The sequence below is a fragment of the Labrus bergylta genome, chromosome 14, assembly GCF_963930695.1.
Source record: "Labrus bergylta chromosome 14, fLabBer1.1, whole genome shotgun sequence".
Lineage (NCBI taxonomy): Eukaryota > Metazoa > Chordata > Actinopteri > Labriformes > Labridae > Labrus > Labrus bergylta.
In genome coordinates, this window is record NC_089208.1 from 22,734,341 (window position 1) to 22,756,506 (window position 22,166).

Genomic DNA, 22,166 nt, shown 5'->3' on the forward strand with positions numbered 1-22,166 from the left:
AAGACACTTTTAATGCTACTGTGTCTCCTGCCAGCCTGTCAGGCCCTGACAGGATCTGTTTGATTCACTAATCAAAGAGTTACACTTCACCTTTGTGAACATGACCCGGGCTGTGAGCCAGAGGTTCGACTGTGAGACGCAATGTAAACACACAACACTAAGGGAGACTATTCTCCAACAGATTTAGACTGGTATAAAACGTGAAGATCCGGCCTCCTTGATGCTATATGTTTGGGCGTATGTGTGCAGTGTGGGTGGTGAGGGGACTGTCCAATAGAGAGGGCGAGCGACTGTGACCTTGAGAGCATCTCTTAAAGGACCCTCTTTCGCCTCCCTGACCAATCAAAAACAGTAACGCCAGCCCCTCTTTGTGACCATGACTTTTACTAGAAAACGCCGCTGACAGCCTGAAGAGCAGTGGTGAAATCACACTTCAGTACACCAGCCCTCCTGAGACGTGTGCTAAAAGCTCCTCTTGTTCCTAACTTTGCACCGGCCCACTTAAAGCAAGAGCTGAACCCGGTGTCTGAAAACATCCTGCGTATGAATGGGGTGCTTACAGACTTGCAGACAGCACAACGTTAAATATATCCCCCCCTCAAACACACACCAAACACACAACAGAACTGCCTCGTGGAGAGTCTTACCAGGCCTATCAGGTACGGACTCCCTGCGTCACCCAGCAGATGAGAGGTGAAGCTCTGAAAGGCTACCGCAGTCGCTCTCCTCGTCGGGATGACGACAAACTGCAAAGAGAAAAACAGAGGGAGAAAAATACATGAGAGGATGTAAGATGATGAAGAGACAGAGCAACAAGTTTCACTCAGCATGTCTATAAACCGCTCAGCCCTGCTAAGAACAGACTGTTTCTGTGTCTGTAGCTTTAAATGCAAAAGAACTGTGTCTGACCACGCCCCCTCTCTGGAAGGGTGTGGTTGCCTCAGGCTTTCTCGCTCCATGTCCTATTGTTTACGGTGAGAAGGCAGACTCAGAGGGCAGAACAAACACCTAGCTGTGGGAGTGACACCCACCTGGGGGAGGGGTTACTGCCCTTTGTGATGTCATTAAGGGAAAATCTCCAAACGGCCTGTTTGAGCACACATTTTCTGAAAAGTGGAGCAGGCAAAAGACGGAGAGGATGGACTTTTCTCATCATTGGGGGGTTTATAGACAGACTAGAGACACATTAGTGTTAGAGAAACATGGTGAAGTGGATTTTACATTATGTGTGACCTTTAACAATCTAATTGGCCAACTAATTAATTAGCCATGAGCGTAGCCTGCATAGCTTTCATAACTTAGCATTTACCAACTCTTCGCTCCACTCTAGCTCCGCCCCCTTGTACAAACAGTATTTGTTTTCTTTTACAAACAGTAAAAGAAAACCTTAAAAAGGGAAAGAACCATTGGGCTGCTGAGGCAGTTGACAAACCACTCGCTGACGTCAAGGTGGCTACATTCATTATTTATACAGTATATGATAAATCCATCTTTAATTAGACCTCTGTCTAATTAGATGACCAACTTCTGCTATAGTTAATTGCAGGAATTTCCAGCTACCCAGCAGATAAATATAGGTCTCACTACTTACCATTAAAATGTCTGCTGTTATGGCCCAGTTCAGGAAAAGCAGCGTCTCTCCTATGAAGATGCAGACCTAAAAAAAGAAGTAGATAAAAACAAAACGATTTAGTGGCTCTAATTAAGATCTGCCCTTTTTTTCTCTGCACAAAAGACTGCTAAACAGACATGGAGCCAAAAGAGGAGGACGCAGATATTGCTGCAGTGTGTGGGAATCCACGGCTGAATAAAAGTGCTTTGGCTGCTGTGGTTTAAAAACATGTCATTATGCTGTGGCCCGATTATACACAGAGGTGCAGGCTTTCATTTTGGTTCCATTGAGCTGAAAACAGCACGGCATGATAAGGGCTGTTTATTCTCGTTCAAGCTGTATATTCAGTGGGGAAACATTTTGAACACTTCCTAAGTTTAGATGCAGCTGCAACATTTGAATTTATGTCCTACTCCTGCATGGGTGGAACAGAAAATGTAAACTTGAAATACCACAGTGGAGTAGACAGCGTACTGCATGCTGGCTTCTGTATAAAAGCAGCTGCAGCTGGTGTTGCTTTTTGGCTACTTTCTTAAAAAAACAACCCCGGAGGGATTTGGTTGCAGTGGATTCTACTGTATCTGTATCGGCTGGTTTGGTCTGGCACGGTTTAACACGACGGGTTTGATGTGTGTTTCCTGCCAGGGGAATCACCCTTCTGCCGGCGTGTCAGACCTGCAGTACAGCACGGACAGCTTCAAAAGGAGTCTGACGGCGAGGGATGTAGACAGTTCTGCTGCGAGAGCTGCAAACCAGACACCGTGACCGACATGTTGAAGAGAGAAGCCTGACCCGCTCCTCAGATTAGCTGTGTCGACGAGACAACAGCTGCGAGGGGTCAAGACGGCCTCCGCAGAGCAACAGCGACCGTTACTGCCGCGTCACGCCTTATAATGATACACATCTGTCAGCGCTTTGCCATGAAACCCGAGTCCATCTCTTACAACTGCTGCTGTGCTGAACACTGAATTAACACTGTACAGTAGAGAAGTCTGAGAAGATGTGTACAGTTAGAGTACAAAGCTCTTCTTCAGGTGATAAATGATCATTTACAATACAATGTGATTGTGATGGATTAAAAACTTCTTGCCACATTTGTGCAAGTGTGCGGGCATATCTCCTTCCACAGTTTGATTGAAGAAACTAATGTTGACATGCAATATAGAAATATAGCTTCAGTTATTTTAACGCTCGCTGGTATTGATAGCATTGTTTTATTGTAAGCATTTCTGAATCATCGTGTTTTTACCTTTGCATCTGGTCAAAGTGTCTTTAAGGAAACCTCTTTGAACAAACGGTGGAAAATGGAGGCTATGAGAACCTTTCAGAAGGTGAATCAGACCCTCTATTCAAACCTTTTTTTTCACACAGGTGTCTGTGATTAAACTTGAGTAAAGAGTGTCTCTACTCCCGCCGCCTCTGTCACGCAGCACTCGTCTCAAATCGAGTCGGACAGATCTGTAACGCTGTAATTAATATGGATACTTGTGAGGCTCTGCTCTAATTGGCTGAGTCACGCCCGTGTCAAACATGTGATAAATGTGTGCCCTTTGACCTCATCAGAGTTCATATTTGGATTCATTAAATCAAAATCACCTCCGGGGTGAGTAATTATGTGTGATTTAGGAAATACTTTGTGTAGTCGCTGTTAGAAACTACAGCGGGGCGTGTTAGTGACAAGTAGTTAAGAAGATAATAATCAGTGTTTCATTAAGTCTGTGGAGCTGCTCAGTTATCAAGGTCATTCATAGATGATCCAAAGGTCACTGGACTTGGTTGAAGGTGTTGGAGATGCCCCCCCCCATCATCTTCTTCCATTAGTCTGACTGCCTTTGGATCAAGCTTTTTCACTTCTTAGTCCAGGAGCTGGTGTTTGCTGGATATCGTGGTTTTATAAAAGCATTCACATCATGTTGTTTAACATCCTGAGAACGAGGCCAGACGAGCCAAAAACCAGCCAAGGTCACACATTCGGGACACGGGAGCCAGTTTGTTATTTTCCATTTCACGCATGGGAAATATTTCCCAATCCTTCTCAGCTTTCCAGCTTCATTAGTTGTTCCGAGTGCGTTGCTATTCCTTTGTGTCTGATAAGAATGATATGTTTGCCGGGTGAGTCTGGCAGTGCAGACGGCATTGTTTCAGGGCAGCGCTTGTTAAGTTGCACCCTTTCCTGCATGAGGAAATTAGGCAGCGAAGATCTCTGCAGATTTGCCTGTGAGTCTTAACTTTTGGCCGAAGGAGGTTTTAACCTCTTTCACCTGCAGCAGCTCCCGAGGCGTCTCCATCATGTAAGCTGCATTTAAAATGTTTCATTATGAGGACAAACACCGACTCGCTGCCTCAGGCCTGAGTCGTCTTTATTCATGATGAGCTTCATCTAAACCTGCTCTTGTTAGAGTGGTTACCAGACTTTCCTTTCTGATTCTCTCTTCCTGAGGCTAATCCGTAATTAACATGCTGACATGCCCCCTTTGAGCGGGACATTTTTGATTCGGGACATGTTCATTTGGAGACGTAGGGAAGCTAGAGCGCTGCTGAAGTCGCCTTCCTGTGCGGCAGACAAAACATCAAAACACAAGAGAATAACTGGAAGTGACTCTTACATAAGCTCCCACGATGCTCTTCTTGGCCACCACGAAGATGAGGCAGATGAAGATGGCCGAGCCGAGCATGCTGACAGCGCACACCAGCGGGTCGGCTCGCTCGGTCTTCTGCCGGCAAAACCGTGTGGTGGCAGCTCCGATGACCACGCCCAACAGACCCGTGACACAGGTGATCGCACCGAAGATTAAGCTAGACGGAAGAGCAGAGAAAAGAGGGAACAAGTGTTACTGGATCTCCCAATTTAAATAAATTTGACCTTTCAGATTGTTCCAAAAAGGGGTAGGAGTTTAAATCTTATCCTAGAACATTTGTCACCTGTTGTTATGACAATTTTATTTTGCTTTATCCAGTGGACATGTTACTTTACTGTGCCTCACATATCACTTCTTTGAATCATTTGTTACGCATTTCTTTAGAATTCCTCTTACAACAACATCACAACAAAAGCTACGTTAAACTGAGATCTTCATGCCTCGTTTTCATTTAGGTATGTGACTGGTGTCCACAGATCTATAAAAATACAGGTGATGCCTCCTAGTGTCCAACGCAAGGAAGTACATGCCTTTATGAATGGATAGAAACCTGAAGGAAGCTACCTGAAGCCAAGGGGGAGGGGCTTATTTTGTCTGTTTTAAACAAACTGATGAAGAGGACGACTGAGCATATTAAAACGGACAAATCTGATTGTATTTAATGTCAAACTTCACCGTATTTTAGCAGAGTCACAATGAGCTAAAACTGAATAAACAAGTTATTTTTAACAACAAAAATTTGCTTTACGATTAACATCGGCAACGGAATTGAAAGAAATAGCATTTTGGCTAGTTAGCAGCCTGTTAGCTGAACTAGCACGGTCTCTCCAAAATTTACCGCAAAAGTAAAAAAAAAAAAATTTAAGTAGTCGAGGCAAACTCTGGACCAAAATATTACGGAGGGGAGGAGTTTTGCAGGCACACTGGATATCAGGGAGATTTCCACAGAAATGAAGTACTTCTCGTTGATTTGCCTCCGTACATTTACATTAATAGAAACTAGGTGTAAGTCTGATTAAAACATTTTTGCATGGAAACATTTAGCAGTAGCCATCCCAAGCCATGTTCAATGTAAAGCTTTCTTAGTTTCTCAAAGAATTCTGAGAATTTATTTTCCTTAGTACTTGAAGTTTCCATCTAAAAAGTCTCCTTTTGAAGGGGGGATTTGGTGGGCTTATGGACCAGAACCTCTTTATCCCTGCAAGACATGCAAACACCTTTTACCCTACATGGTAGCATGTGGTAGGTCAAGAGGTTAACGGGCTGAAATTGGGATTCGTCCAAAACATACAAAGTTCCTTGCATGTTTTCAGACCATGTAGCAGGTTGATAAAGCTGCAGCTGGGTTATGCACATATAAAAATGATGTGTCTTATTATGATAAGGATCTTTAACACAAACTGGATTCTTGTTTCAGATAACCAACTCAAACTGAAGCTGCAGAGACCTCCCATCCTGCACTCTGTGTTCAGTCATTCCCCCCTCACCTGTCAGTGCTGCTGCAGATCTCTTTGGTGCAGGCCTCGGCTGTCTTCTGCACCACCTGGGCCCGAACCAGGTACAGAGGAATCCACATGCCAAACGCCCCCGTGGCAAAAGACACCGCTGCCGACGCCAGGGAGGAGAACACGTAGCTCCGACTAAAACAAGACATAGAAAATCATACTTGATTATCAGGGCTCACAAAGGAAGAGAAATAAGATTCTGTTTTCGGTTCTGAAATTTCAAACATCTTCATCCTCTGAATCTTAAATCTGGTAGAAGACAGATGATATGGAGTTTGACAAAAGGATTAAAGCATCAGCTCAGAGGTGAGAAACGAGACTCTGGAGCTCAATGGGAGGTACACTGATATACTGTATGCAGAGAAGGCTGACAGTTTTATGTGACGGACAAAAATAACACACTATTTTACGCTCTTCATGTTGCCATTGGTGGTGAATGTGGCAGACTGTGTACAGCTCAGCGTCACAGGGGGAGGCTCATACGTGTTTGCTCTCCTGAAATAGTCCCCCATAAACCTGCATGGCTACATTAAAGTGGCTCTGTCATAGTTTATAACTTTAAAAAAGAGAGACATGTAGCCCACAGGTCATATTAGAACAAGGCTCCACAGTGTCAAAGCTCCCTTCACAGTTCAGCAGAGCTCACTGTGTCTGCTGTTGACATTTCAATGCCTCTAATTGATACCATTGAAAGATCCAATCAATCTTTAGTTGTGTAGCAGCAATTCATAACAAATGTTACCTCAAGACAAGAGCAGGTCTAGACCGGATTCTTTGTTGTTCATGCCGTGTTTAATCTAACAACATATTTGTCTTGTCAGTTTTTTAATTCAGCCTTTAACTTCTTTTCAAGCTTTTTTAATAAATGTGTGGAAAGGTAGTTTATTTGCATGGACCGATGTCTGCTCTAGTACCTTCATCATAGTCTGGATCATTTATTTTAAAGGGGACATACTATGAAAATCCACTGGTACAGTGTGTTTGAACATATATTTGAGTAACCAGTGTCTACCGAGCCACAAAATATGAAATAAACCCATCCAGTCCTTTGTTTGTGGTCTGAATAAGTCTTACAACACAGAGAAAAATGCTCCGTTTCAAATTTTCTCTCACACACACCAAAACGGAGCGTTCTGAGAGAGCTGGTTTCTACAGGGTCACAAACCTCCTCTGGTACTTGATTCATGTTATAGTTTGACCAAAGCACAGCACAGATGTTTCATTTAGACCACAGGGGACTGTTTGAAAAGGTGGAGAAGGGGGATAATATGTCCTTTTTAAGTATTTACATTTTTTATTTTAGTATTCATATTGAAAAACGATTCTTTTATCTTTGAAAGTTTGTGTTTTAAGTCTTGCCAATCTTTTAAAGCTCATATGAGCGACTTTCAGTTTATGTTGATTTTGGCGCCCCCTGTGAACGAAGCATGGCCCCTTATAAATCTTTTTCCTTTACATTCTTTTGTTTCTAATAACTGACGCTGCAGCATGCTCTTAATGATCTGCTGGGAATAAAAGTGATGATTTTGTGGACGTACATCCCGTCCCTGAACTATCAATCAATCTGCCAGTGTATTCCTTGCAGCTTACTTCTTGGCGAGCGCCTTCATGTCACAGCACCAGGAGGTGCGGTGCTTGATGCGTCCTCCCATCTGGTCGGCGCTGCCTCTCTTGGGCTCCGGCACGAAGACCAGGATCAGAGTCCCAGCAGTGATCCCTAACACTGGGGACACCTGTGTGAAAAAAGAAAAGACCTGTGAGACCTCGGATTGTGCTAAGACATCACACTGACATGATGGTCAGAGTGGGCGGGGCTTGTAGCAGGGGCAGACATGAGAGTGGGGACAAAGAACAGAGTGTTTACAATCTGAAAGGACGAGCAGTGACTGTGTTTGCCGATACGCCTGACATCCTATACAAGCCCTCTGCAGCTCAGGACATTCCCTCTGCTTACTCTGCTGGCACACTGAGTGTGTGTGTGTGTGTGTGTGTGTGTGTGTGTGTGTGTGTGTGTGTGTGTGTGTGTGTGTGTGTGTGTGTGTGTGTGTATATATGTGTGTGTGTGTGTTTGTGTGTAAAAGCATTCAGGACTCTGAAAGAGCTTTTGGCCGCTTTGTGAGCACCAAGGTGAAACCCTCAAAGGTGCTCATCTGCTATTATGTTCACCATCATCTTTTATAGGTTGTGAGAGAGCCTGTCCCTGCATGTGTGTGTGTGTGTGTGTGTGCAGGGGAGAAACAAAGACACAAAACATGCTGGGATGTGTGGGAGAGGACTTCTCTGACTGATACAAATGCACACAGAAGCAAAAACCAATTTCATCTGTCAGGGGAAATTCATGATATCATGTTTCCTAGCTCATTTATATGCAAACGTATCGCAGAAATGTGTGTGTGTCCTCAGGTTTTTTTTATTGAGGGAGTAATTTTGCAAAATGATGTGGCTCATAACGCGGCTCATAATGTGGCTCAACATAATGTTTATGGTCCCATCGGTGTGAGGATTACACTGATTATTTCCTCTCCCATATTGTGTCTCTCTTCTGCTTTTGTCGAGCGACTTTGTTTCATCAGCGTCCTCGGCGAAAGTCTTCTAAATTGCTTTTCACGCAGGATACAAAGCTCAGACTTCAAGGATATAATCCAATTTTTTTTTTCACTCAAGTCTGCACATGATAATTCAAAGAGACACCAGGAACCTGTGACCTCTGACCCTGACGCTCTCAGGGCACGTTAAGACACTTCCTGTATGGAAGCTTTGCAATCAAACGATTTAGCTAATGCCCTCTGCTGCTCCTCATTTCTCCCCCTCCTCCTCTGTTCCTTCTTATCGTCCACTTTTTTTTCGTCCACTTTTTTTTGCCAAACAATGAAGGTGGCTGGAACATGTTGGGCGAAAACAAACGGAAGCGCTGTCGTGTTTTTTTCCTCAGAGCAGGATACTGCAGCACAGACCCTGTTTCATGTCTGAGTACTTGTTTTCCTCCACATGCCACAACGGTGATTAATTGGCTTTGAGATTGTTTTATTGGAATGTCATTGTGGCTGCTGTGGAAAAAAAAAAAAAAAACACGCCCCGCTCTTTGTGTGTTTTTAACGTTCCATCAAGACAAGAAGAAATGGACGTCCTGTTTTCCTGTTTCCTCAAACCTGCAGAGAGCTGTCATATCCAGGAATCTCCTCCAGCGGGACACGCTGAGGGAATGTTTAATGTCGACCTTTAAATGCCGGCAGGTTCCTCAGGTCATCATTTGTTTTTTAGGGATTTTAAAAGCTGACCCTGAAGGCAGCAGGGAGTCCTGCAAGAGCTTTTCATTGGTCCTCCCTCTCTCTCTCTCTTAGAGCTGGTATGTCTTATAGAGCTGTTCACTGTCGACTGCTTTGTCTGAGGACTTCCAGTGAAAAGACAGCTATGACAACAGTGATGTATACTCCTGATTTAACATGTGTAGCTGCTCCTGAGCAGGCAGTAAACATGCTAATCCAGAACCATTAAGCAGATACATGAAAATAGACTTTATTAAAGGAGATCATCTCGGTTCACCTTGGGGCATTTTGTGAGCCAGTACTTGGAAACAAATGACTTAACTTAAGCTTATTTTAAGACCCAGCGAGGCGGTGATAGTTTCTATCAGGCTGCCTCCCAATACTGCTAGATTTCATGAAAAAAGGCTACTAACAGCACGAGACGCGAGCAAGCGTCAGCGACAAAATATGTTGTTTCTATTGTTTCCTATTGGAGTAAACTCAGCAGTTAGCTTGTTGTACAAAGTGGAGGTAGTGGTGCATAAATAATATCCACATCCATGATTGAGATGTTGAGCTTTGACTCGTATAGGGTCACCGCGAGCCGTTGTGATCCTACAAAATAAAAGCACCACATGTCATACTGTTTGCAAGCGGAAACTAAAATTCACATTGCAAAGAATGAAATATTTAACAGATGCAACGTGGACAGCGCTTGTTAGGTTGTCCTGATTCTTTTTGGGTAGCAGGAAGGTCTTGCAGCCCTCCAAGTGACTTTCAGACTCCAAACAGGAGTGCATGGTGCATGAACATTTCCAGAATTAACTTAGACAATGTTACATGACGCATGGCTCCAGGTTCCAGAGTAGCCCATATCATCAAAAGTAATCCTGCAGCAGTTTTAAGATCTGTTAGAAGATTTCAGTTTACTGCAACTCAAATAACAACTTCGATGATCTACACAAACTACATTTGAAGTCATATGCACAAAGCTTGAAATATGGGACGTACACGTCACCTCCGACTCCTACTTCTTAAAGATTTCAACCACTGTCCCAGAGTTATTCCAAACTAGAGGTAGGGTCATCAGGATGTGGCCTTAGAGCCGTCTCTGGTTCACATTCATGATTCTACAGATGATTTTCTCCTTAAATACTTCTCAGGGCTCAGACGTCATAACCTCCCCGCTTTCCATTGTTCTCATTGTTGAAAAAAAGACAGTGTTATTGTTGCAGCTGAAATGGTTAGCTGGTGGTTATTTCTCTGCGGCTGGTCCTGGACTCGTTGTTTGTCTGACATAATCACACATTGGGTCGACCTCATCACAATCCACAGCGCAGTTACAACCCCTTACAGCACCCTAGACATGTATTTAGTTTTGGGCACAGAGCGAATGTGTCTCCTTTGGTTGTTTTATTTAGTTCCAGCACCGACAAAAGAAGCTTTTCACAGGTTGAGGAACTACAGGCACCTTGTTTTTTGTCACCGAGGACACCATTGATCCCGCTTCCCCCAGAGCTGACCTCTGTGTTTAAAGTGTAATGAAAGATAAATGTGTTTACAGCCACTGAGGAGGAAGCGACTGATATCAGCCTTTTCAATAGAAATCCACTTTCCTCTCTGCAGAGTCATCGCATCAGAACTTTCCTTCTACGACATGCAGATATGTTTTTTCTGCTTAACCGATATCAGAGGATGTGGAGTAAGCTGGATGTGAAAGGTTTTAGAAAGATTATTTTAAGAAAGGTTTTTTTTTTTTTTGCAGGAGACTAGAGGCAGATGCTCATTCTGATGCGGGGAGTTGTCCAGCCCTTTCCCTCTCTGCACGCTGTGTCACTTTCTGACAGCGTCGTGACCGGTGAACACCTGGTCATCCTTGTGTGTCCTCCGGGTGCGTCTGCCACCACTGACCCCACACACCCTTGTGCCATAATGAAAATAAATTGTCAAGCTGAATTTTAAAATGTATAAATTCATAACTTCATGACGTGAGTAAGGGACAATTCCCTCAACTCATGATACGATTCTGTCTCAATTTATTTTACAAAATGAGACTGAAGACAAATGATGAGTGGAAAAGATTCCTTTAGGGGATGCTAACATGCTTGTCAGTGTGTTTTTTTCTCTCAACAATGGGAGGAGATTGGAGCTTCTCATTGTGGTGTGGATTAAATGCTTCATCATGTTGGTTGTGCTATTTGTGTAGTTCCCTGTCTTCTTCAATTTATTTGCTCACAGTTTTTGTCTGTTATCTTCTCTCCTCTTTCATTTTCTGTTTTGGGGAAGCCAAAATGCTTCCACACCTTCAATTTAAATGTTATTGAGATTCATTTTTCAGAGTGCGAATGTCAATCTTGACTCCTTTGAATCGATTTATATCGATTTTACGATTCAATGTTTACATCCCTAACGTGAGTTGAGTTGAAGTTCTAACGCTAGCTAACATGTTATTCATTGAAATACGATCATTTGATTCTCACAGTTTTCTTTTCACATTGTCACTTAAGTTGCTCATTATTTAAAAAATGACAATTGACTGACACCTTACATTATAACAACTTAAACCTGGATCACAACAAACTCTCCTCCCAGAGTGTGACATCAGAGGAAAGTAGCCTCTGTGGATATATTTTAAACTGAGCTCTGCATGAGGGGTTCTGCATCTGTCTCTGTGCATGTTTGTGTGTAAATGATGATGGTGCCCTTACCCTCAGCGCCCAGTGCCAGTCTCCTGCAGCCACCTTGGCGCTGGAGCCCAGGATGTAGCCCAAGCCGCTGCAGAAAGACAGAAACACAACACACCATCACATACATTTCTCTGACTCTGCCGCCCATCAGTCTGTGTTATATTTCAGTCTATGAGTCATTGTCCTGGGTTAGCTGAGTCTGTCATCTCACGCCTACAGTACACACATCCTGCTTGTAGTTTTGTTTAAGCCGTGTCGAGTGTTCGGGTGCTTGACACGGAGAGTTTGTGACAGTGGAACTGATCAAAGCACCGGTAGCGACTTGGCTAGCTGGTCTATTTGTGGACGTGTGATTTGTGCATGCAGTCACAAAGTGCAGGTGCAAAGTCGCCGCCCACGAGCGACCACAGAGCCGTGCTCACATTGTTGTCTTAGCCGTGGGCCGTTTGTTGTCCCAGTTCGATTGAATTTCACCACATTTTCTCTGGAGTTTAAGGGTGTTTCTGTGCGCCAGGAGAGGGAAGTGCTTTGAGGGAAATGTTGCTAGATCGCATCAGATCAGATACAGAGGACCGCTATGCTGTGATAAGCGCTGCAAGATAAACATCAGCATTTAAAGGACAAAGAGGATTAAAACAGTGGAGATATGACAGTATGAGCAGCAAAGGAGTGATATGATCAAATTCAAGCACCGTAATGACAAAGTTAATGCAAAGCTTTTTAGATGTCTCTGTAAACATTGAGACTGGACTGCCAAGTACATTTACACATACAAGGAATTTGTCTTGGCGTATTGGTGCTAAACAATCAACAATGCAAGAATGACAAATGTTTGCTTGGGAAGATTTTCTACGATTAATTCTACTCTCTTACATGATTACAAATGTTTTCAAGGCTTTTTAACCCGTTATTGTAGAGACAGGGCCGTGCACAGAGTCGGAAAGCAGGGAAAGAGAGAGCGAGGAATGACATGCGAGAAAGGAGCCACAAGTAAACATATTTTTGGACGATTTTTCTCCTTGGACACAACGGCTGACGAGAGACAGGAAACATTGGGAGGAGAGAGAGGGGGGATGACATGAAGCAAAGGGCTGGGGCGGAGGTTGCATTTGAAGCTACGGCCGCTGTAACGTGGACTATAGCCTCCAATAGATTGATAATCAGCGGCTTCTTATCAGGACTGGATGCTGAAGGGCCAAAACATGCTTAACTGGCTTTACACAGTAAAACTCACATTTCTGCCCACTCAGAGAGCGGGGGGGGGGGCAGTCTACACTCCATGATTAGTTCTCCAAAAATAACAGCCCAGTATAAACGGCCTCAGACAGCAGATGATATTTCCAGTGAGTGACTAATCTTATCAGAGTCCACACAGAGAGTGTTTGGAAAGTTCAGCACCAACTCTAAAACACGGGCATGAAAAGGCCCGTTTGCATCAAAGACACAAACACATAAACCGGAGGGGGGCACGTTTTTTTTTTTTTTTAAAGAATCATGGGGGTGAGGGAGCAGGGAGCATTTCCTGAGACTCTGTTCTGATTCCTGAGGTCATTTCCTGGAAACGGTCATAACAACCTCCGAAAACAAGTGGGAGACTGGAAAAGGATGTTTAGCGGCGCTCTACCGAAGCCCACTCTTTCACCTTGTATTGTGTGTGTTGCCTGGCAGTTTAGGGTGACCCAAACATTTTTGGCTTGCGATAACAAAGCCACTCAGAGGGCAATTTAGTTTGTTTCCTTTGCTTATTTGCACAAACTGTCTCTAATTTTCCATTTAAAAAACATATTATTAGCTTCATAACCATTCATCTGTGTGGTTTGCTCTGCAACAATCATTTTTAACGACATGTTTTACATAATTTAAGTGTCGGAGAGCCTGCAGCCCATTGCTCGGAGTGTGATTCTGCATGCAGCAGCTGGAAAACGTTGCAGCGTGCAGCAGCTCGGGCTCATGCTGTGAAACCCCGGATAGAACGATAAACCTCAAGTGGCTCCTGTGCCCCCTCCACCAGCACATTCATCTTTTATTACTCTTTGTTTGTTTTCTCCCTGTGGCCCTTTTTCTGATTGAATGAACTGAAAAGACTGGAGATTTGAGCTTAATAATACCTCCTACTCTCCTACTCTCACATGCTGCAACGCCACATCTCCAAACAGCCTCCCTCTTTTTCTCCTTTAAGCTCCGCACACTCTCACACAGCCAATAGTTAAGTTCTGCCTTTCTTTCTGCAGAGGCCCTGAGCTCTTTGTGTGGCTGCTGATGCTGCAGAAAACAGAGAGCACGATAGGAGCGAGTCTGACCTTCTCTATGTGAGGAACATTTCAATTATCTGTGCTAATTTTCCTGATTCCACTGCACCTTTAAATCTAACACTCGACGAGCCGGCTGGACTGGAAGAAATGATTCACAGATTTCAAATAAGACCCTAAAGACAGTGTGATAAATATAGACAGTAGTCTGTTCTAATAGAACAGGATGTGTCTGGCTCTTACCTTCCCAGGGGGATGGCCAGGTAGAAAACAGAGAGCATCATGGTACGGCTGTTGTTGGTGAACAAGTCTCCGATGATGGTGGGAGAGATGGAGGAGTAGCTGGACTCTCCGATACCCACGAGGCCCCTGGAGAGCACGAACAGCCAGTAATACTGCAGGGAAAGAAAAGACAGACGAGGTTAGTTATCCAGTTCTGCAGGAAAGTTTCAGTCAGACCTTACAGATATTTGTCACGGTCAGAGGTCGTCTTCCTGAAAGTGGAAAAACTGTAAAAGTCTACCGATAGCCTTGAGATACTTCCTCTGCAGCAGCTCTGTAAAAATCTGTTCGGTCATTTCAAACGTTTTGTGTTTGAGATGTGCTGAAATGTACAGATAACGTTTCTTCGTATAATCATTTTATACTCATGACAACAAGTTCAACAGTTTATGATACAAATACTAGATTTCAGCCCCTGAACTTCACAGACTCAGTTATGAGTATCAGTCTAGTCAGGTTTAAGGTAAATATAGCACATTTGAGAGTCAGGTGCAGTTTCAGATTCCTCTATTTGTCTGATAATCTGAGGCACAGGACTGGAAATTATAAAACAACAAGTCACTGATAACATCCCTTGTTTGTGGTGACTACTCAGAAGCTCAGTCCGAGGAAGATTTCGAGTTTCAGCTCTGATTTTTGTTGCACAAGGTCTAAAAAGTCTGGAGGAGGAAATCTTTGATCGACCAAAAGATTTATGACTAATGTATTCAGTAGTGAGAGAGCATTTCATCATCAACATTTAAATCATCCATAGCCAATAATCTTCAATCAGATGTAATAGTATCTGATAGATAAAGAAGACCAAAGGCTCTAATAGGAGCGTGCACGCTGGCAGGGGGGCTCCTGTGTGGGCAGCTGGATTGTTAACTGTTTCCATGGCAACTACTACTCACTGGATATGAACTCACATGTCAGCTTGTGAGGCTGCAGAGAAATCTGCTTCTTCCCCTCACAGTGGAATGATACAACGGGACAAAAGATGGAAGTAGAAGTTGCACGTAGAGACAGTCGTACAAAAAAAAAACAGACAGTTTGTTAGCTTTTCTTCTGTGGAGATTTCTCCGCAAAATTTGATTTGTTTTCGCAGCAGGCCCTGACGATGTGAGTCTGTGGTGTGTGTGTGGGTGTGTGTGTGTGTGTGTGTGTGTGTGTGTGTGTGTGTGAGAGTGCGAGAAGGTTACACTCTGTGTGGGGTTTGTCAGCCGTGTGCAGAGATTAATGAAGGTGCAGTAAGAAGTGGAGGCAGAGCTAACGCTGTGATCCCTGCACTGACCCGAGCCCTCTGCTGTCACTCTGGGCTTCATGCTGGTGATGGGACGTCATGTCATTAGGTCGTACACACAGCCATAAATCATTTGCTTGTACGCACACACCTCCCTGTAAGACGAGACTTGAGAGATGCATCCAAAAATAACGTCTCTGCTGTGGTATTTACCCATATCATTTTCAGTTATGTGTGTTTACAGTCAACTGTTCTTCTTCTTCTTCTTTTGTATTTATGAGCCGCTGTGTTTATGATTTATCACCTCAGCGCGTTACTGCTGCTGTGTTTTTTTTCCAACATTGTTCCCACTGATTTACAGTCAGTCTATTTTCTCATTTTCATGGCCGCGTCGTTTAGCGGCATCATGATGGCGGTTCCTTTTTGTTTGTGCGGTCTCAGTTTGTGTCATCGCCACTTGGAACTGAAATGCTAGCAGACATGACAAACAGCTAAAAGCATCAGCGCCACAAAAATGAGGTTTGTTGGTTGTAGAGGCAGATGGAAAGCATGTAAGGGAAAGAAGAGAGCGAGGAGGTTAAGGAAAATCTACTCCTCGAGGCTGCTTCAAACTTATATTCAAACATGACATGAAATCTACAGCCATGCTAGCAGCTCTATGAGGCTGCTACATAATCCACATAATATATTACATGTTGTATGAGCTGATGCCAGTGTAACTAACATACTAACTATGACCTGCTATAGGATGCACTGTTGAATTAGTTAAAATATAAATAATATGAACAGTTTTATTTTAGCCTGTTAGCATGCTAATATCAGCAAATTAGCATGCTAACTGATATGAGACAGGTTGAGGCAAATCTCCACCTGCGCACAGTATATTCTCGATATCGGGGGAAAAGAACTCCTCTACAAACGATCATAGGATGTCACAGCGTTGTCTCTGATTGGTGGAGCTTGCTGTTACCATGGCAATGTTTCCTGCCCCGCTGCGCTGTATGCAATAACCGTGTTATTATGCCGCCGTGAATGTTCTTTAACGCTGTTCTTGCGCCAAATCAAATGTACTAATGATATTAAACGCCAAATGATGCCACCTTAGCTATAAAAAGAGAAGTTTGGAAATCATAAGAAAGTGATAATTGACTGATGCAGAAGTGAGTGTTTTAGGCTACTTGACTTTATGCTTGTGTCCTATTTCTGTTACATTTGTTCTGAATTCGTTATGCGCTGCAAATCCTCCCAAAATGCCTCAGAGTGTCTTGCGGGTGTAATGATAGGACTCAGTTGTAAGTGGTCATTAACTTTTCATCACATGTCATGTCTCTTCTCTGTCTCAAGGCGACAGCAGCGTCTTGTGTCATTTGATTGGCACTTTCAGAGACATGACTTGAGGGCGGAGTTAAAGTTCTGGGCAGAAGACTGCGGCTGCCGAGGATCGCTCCTCATTTCTTCATCAGAAGCCAGGGGCATTTGTGGCATTTGTCAGAGTGGGAGGCGGCCTTTCTTCAGCTTAGCCATAAGCACCCTGAACGTGTTTCCTGCTTATGTTGCCATCTCGCCCCCTGGCTGATGAGTCTATAGGGCACTCAAGTCAAAGGACGCCCTCCTGAGACCATCAACATCTCCGCGCTGTCATTTCCATCTGGAGCTCAGGGCTGAAGATCCGTGGCAGTGAAGGGGCTTACTCACTGCAGAGACGACACTGTGGGACACCGCGACCCAGCTCTGCACACACGACATGTGCTGCATTAATTCAACTCCACAACCTCTAATGCCACATATCCCTGCCAGTCAAGCACCCTCAGACTGCCAGCTGTGAGATGTGTATTACTGTGTTGATTCTGATTGGTCAGTTTCAGCGCTGTAGGGTCTGCAAGGCCCCGTTCCACCTAGCGTATTTTCTGAGCTCCAGCGTCTTTTTTTTCGATTGTTCTCAATGAGTATAGAGCGTTTGCATCTAAAAGCGGCCGCCTGGAGTAAAAGCGCAGCGCCCAGCGTCTTTTTTCCAAGTGCTCTGGGGTTGTTAAAGCAGAAACAAAGAGTGTACCAAGACCCGTGCATCATCCCGTCAATGTTGCTTCCCTCCATAACAACCAGCCTGCCGTACTTCATCCCTTACTTCGACTGCATAAGAGGTCTGTCTACACCCACACATGCATATATAAGTATACAGTAAAGGGGCTTTTACTGTAATGTGATGGCTACTCTCTGCAGGATATCCCTCCCTCATATCACCCCCCCCTCCAGAATAATGTTATTATTTAATGTGTCGGGTAACGCCCACCACACAGAGGGGCACTTCAGAAGATTTCCAGTTTTCAGGAGGCAGTGTAACGACACAGCCTTATCTACTAAAGCATTGTAATTGAGACAAGTCTGAAACATGGGCCTTCATTAGCTGATTGGCTGTTAGCCAGAGACAGAGAGAAAGCGAGACAGAGAGAGAGGGGGTGGGGGGTGGGGGAATAAAGAATGTGTACAAAGGCAAAGCGGGTGTTTAACTTAACAAGCGTATCATTTCATTCCAGCGGCTTTAACATGAAGCATATCCAGACCGTAACAGAATAATTACCTCGTCAGGGTATCGCGGCTAATAGAAAAGAAAACGACTCTCGTTCAGAGCACATGTGTGATGTGTTTTACCTCTCTGCTGATGAAGGAGCTCGACAGAGTCACAATGGACCAGAAGAAAATGCCACAGCTCAGGATGACCTTTCTGTTGAAGCGGTCGCCAAGGTAACCGAAGATGGGAGCTGCCACCATGAAGCTGCAGATGAAGACTGCGGAATGAAAAAAAAAAAGGAGGAGAATTTTATGAAGGATCTATACAGTGACAGAGTGTTCATGATGTAGACATTTTTTAGACAGTCTTCACAGCACGGACATTTCCTAGAGACGAGGTACTTTGAGAGGAACTCAGTGTGCTTCCACTGCTGGGACAAAGATCTATATAAAGGTCTGGATACTTTATTTAACCCCCCAGATGTTCTCTGCCCTCGGGGTACTACTTCTCCAAAGTACAAGGAGTTTGTGGCGAGCCCTCGCAGTGCTTGCAGAGTAAATGTGTGGCTTTTTTTCATTTATAGGCGACAACAGCAGCAGACTCAAACAGAACCTTTAATCCTAGGAGAAACTTTTCAGAGGACAACATGTTCCTCCGGCTCATGGTGCTCTGTGTTTCCACTGAAGACACTTAAGACCTGTTAAGTTCAGGACAATTATGTAGAGACCTTTGAGGGGTAAAGTTCCTGGTAAGTTCTTTTTCCTGGTGAAAAGATCCAAGGCCTTTAGGGAGATAATTGATCAATTTGTAGCCTCATCTGGTGCAAATACAAAAGGTTAGCTATTACAGGCTTGCAAACCTGCTCTAATAGTATCATAGATGCTCTAAAAATATGAAATCTTCAGACTACTTTTTCCAGTTTTCAGTGTAAATCATAAAAGTTGCAGATAACATAAACATATGGTTAAAATGTATTGTATCACTACAGTTAAATGAACCTGAAGCAGATGATTAAAATCAATAAATTAAACACCAGAACTCGAAACGGAGAGGACAGAGGTGGCTATAAATAATTCCTCTGTATTAATATCTTACACTCAGCTTTATGTCCCAGTAAAAGAAACAAGAGTACTTTAACATGTGTCATCCGTAATTGCCCCGGCGCTGAGTGGACAAATAGGCCCTGGTCTCTGGGCTTTTAGTCAATATTTATGAGAAGGGGCCGACCCCAAACAGAGCTGAATTTTTAATGCCCTCGGTGGCGCGTTTTGTTTCTTTGCAGACGAGAAAGGGCAGAGATGTTACTCCTGACAGCGGTGAGGGGAGCTGGGGAGGCAGACCGAAGTGTTTTGACAGATCATCAGCATAAACAAACAGCAGGAGGAGAGGAGAGGAGAGGAGAGGAGAGGAGATGAGAGTAGAGGAGATGAGAGGGGAGGAGAGGAGAGGAGAGGAAAGGAGGGGTAGAGGAGAGGAGAGGAGGGGTAGAGGAGAGGAGAGGAGAGGAGAGGAGAGATGAGAGGGGAGGAGAGGAGAGGAGAGGAGAGGAGAGGAGAGGAGAGGAGAGGGAGATGAGAGGGGAGGAGAGGAGAGGAGAGGAGAGGAGAGGAGAGGGAGATGGGAGGGTAGGGAAGGGAAGGGGAGGGAAGAGGAGGGGAGGGGTGTTACATAAGACACAAACATCACAGTCCCATAGATGCCGAGGCCAGCCGGCTGGATGAGGGACAATAATCAGATTATGGCATCACTGTAGTTTTAAACGTTTCTATGACGTGGTAAAAGGAAAAATAAGGATTTAAAGAACTTGTGCAATCCTATTTTAGCAGAATAATTACCAAAAATAGACCCGAAGTAATCATGTTGCATGATTGTTTGGTTACTGTATGAGTCCGTCATGCACTGTCCTACATTCAAAAATAACACATCAGAGCATCTGTGTTTATCTGACGGTCAGAATTGCTGACGAATGCTGACGTGGCACTTTTTTTTTATACCATCTTTAATTTTGTCTTCTTTTGTTGTTGTTGTTCTTTTCTCATTTCTTTGATCGTGTTTGGCTCTAGAGTTCATTCTGTGCAGGGTTATCTTTCTGTTTTTAAAGTTATTTAGGAACAAATTAAAAAAAGGTATTCATGTCGAGGCAAAGAATCAACAAGCAGACGCAGCATGCACATTAAAAACACAGCAGATGGCATGTGAGTTCAGTGAGACTGCATCTTAAAAGCATGCTTCAATGAGGTATGGTGTTTCACTGTGCTGCTGCTGATTCATGCATTTTGTCATTTAATATATTCTGAAACACGGTGACAACTTTTTGCAAGCTGACAAAAAGAAACCAGACCTCGAACACAGTCTCCACTTCTGGAATAAATCATCGGTCCAAGTTGAAACAGTTTTAATATCCAAGAACCACACGCTCTGATCAAATGAGTATGAGTGCACTGTGCCTGTATGAGAACCACTCTCCCATTCCAGAAATGAAAATGTAATCTACAATCTAATTTAAAACTCATTTAAATCATCATTAACAAATGAATCAATTACAGTTAGTATTTTCACGGTGCTGCGATTACTTTATCTGCTCATTACACAGAATGAGTCTCTGGCTCCTCTTCTCTCTACTGTATGTTTCTCCCTCTCTGTCTCCATCTCCCTCGGTCCCCCCCCCTCTCTCTGTCCGCAGACTCCTTCAGCGTGCAGCGTTCAGGTGGCTGCGTGCTGTTGTGTGATGCTAAATGACTCTGATGACTCTCAGTGCAGGTCTGCCTCTCTAAAGAGCTTACAACCACAGCAACGACACACACACAAAAACACACACACACACACACACACACAGAGGGGGGTGTTCTGCAGTGCATTCAGGAGATAAGACTTGGGAGAGGTCCACAATCACCTACCACCAGCTGCTTCCATGAGGGATTCAAAGCCAGAGATCATTACTGTCATTGTTTGGCACCTTGTCCAAAAAAGCACATCCTGACCCTCAGATCGTTAATGAGCCTGTTTAAGGTCATAAGCAGGACCACACACACTCACGACTCTGTGCTATTTCATATTATTCAGACACATTGCATAAGGCTCATTATCACCTGTTAACAGTGTTAGCACAAGGGAACGAAGCCTGGCAGTGTGCGTCCATTTTTGATGCTTATTAACCTTTTCTTGCTTTCTGTGCAACAGAAGGGAAACTTACATTTATAACGGGTTGAAGCTGCTGTGGGGATTTTCTTATGAATGCCTATTAACCATCGAGAACTTGGAGTTGGCGAGAACCTGACGTCAGGCATCGGAGCAAAGCATGGCTGTTTCTACTGTGCTGTGATCGCCTTCGCTCACACCTACTGTACCTCGCAGCAGCAGCAGACATTAAAGCAGAACTACATGGAAACAATCAACCGTTTTGCTTATGGTAGTGTTGTAGTCAAGACCACACTAACCGAGACCAAGACATACCCGAGACCAGAGTGCGCCGAGATCAAGACAATAGTGAGACATTTAGGGATCGAGATCAAGACCTTCAAAAAGTGATCTCGAGGCCAAGACTGATTTTGAGTACTACGACACTAGCTGATGGTCTTGTTTGCATAGTTTGGTCATAAAGACATCAGAATGACTTTAGTCTGTATCATTATGAGCGACTCCTCACAGGAGCTTTAACATCCTGCATGTTTGTTGTGTTTTACAGTTTAAGTATCTTGAAAGGACAAAGCATGTGCATCAGATAAAGACTTTCCACAGAAGCCGCTTTGAGCTCTCAGAATAATAAGATGATGCTCTAGCGTCACACTTGATTTACAGATAAGATGTTTTGTTTACTTGCCAAGAGGCAGCGGCGAGTGTTGACACCTTGTTGAAACAAACAGGCTCACCTCTCGACATAATCAGGGAGTGTTAGTTTCAATCCTTTTTATCTCATCACATCTTTTATGATCGGATTCCGACAACATGCTGAGCTTTTAAAGATTTAGATGTGCCGAGGTTATCTGGATCGCCCTGATGCAGATTAGAGATTATACAAGATTTGAAATATGCCTTTGTTTAGGATTTTAAAAAAAAGACAAATCTGCTGCATTCGAGGAAATGCATAAACTGTAAATTTCAAGAAAGGAAAAGACGACAGATCACACAGGGTATTATGGATTTATAAAAGAGGAAAGTCCATCCATTTTCTTCCCTTTATCTGAGGTCGGGTCACTGTGGCAGCAAGCGCAGTAAG

The 22,166-nt window shown here is 43.8% G+C and overlaps 1 protein-coding gene across 2 annotated transcripts in view; it reads right to left on the reverse strand.

Moving 5' to 3' along the window:
• Window positions 1-22,166, reverse strand: part of spns2 (SPNS lysolipid transporter 2, sphingosine-1-phosphate) — an 84,665-nt gene that overhangs the window by 17,308 nt on the left and 45,191 nt on the right. For both annotated transcript variants that reach the window (XM_020650438.3, XM_065962885.1), the window contains exons 3-10: window positions 18,091-18,227; window positions 14,181-14,332; window positions 11,710-11,776; window positions 7,347-7,489; window positions 5,739-5,891; window positions 4,219-4,408; window positions 1,592-1,657; window positions 648-746 (exon numbers count right to left, since the gene is read on the reverse strand). In XM_020650438.3, coding sequence (XP_020506094.2) covers window positions 648-746; window positions 1,592-1,657; window positions 4,219-4,408; window positions 5,739-5,891; window positions 7,347-7,489; window positions 11,710-11,776; window positions 14,181-14,332; window positions 18,091-18,227 — 1,007 coding nt within the window. The remainder of the gene's footprint in view (window positions 1-647; window positions 747-1,591; window positions 1,658-4,218; window positions 4,409-5,738; window positions 5,892-7,346; window positions 7,490-11,709; window positions 11,777-14,180; window positions 14,333-18,090; window positions 18,228-22,166) is intronic.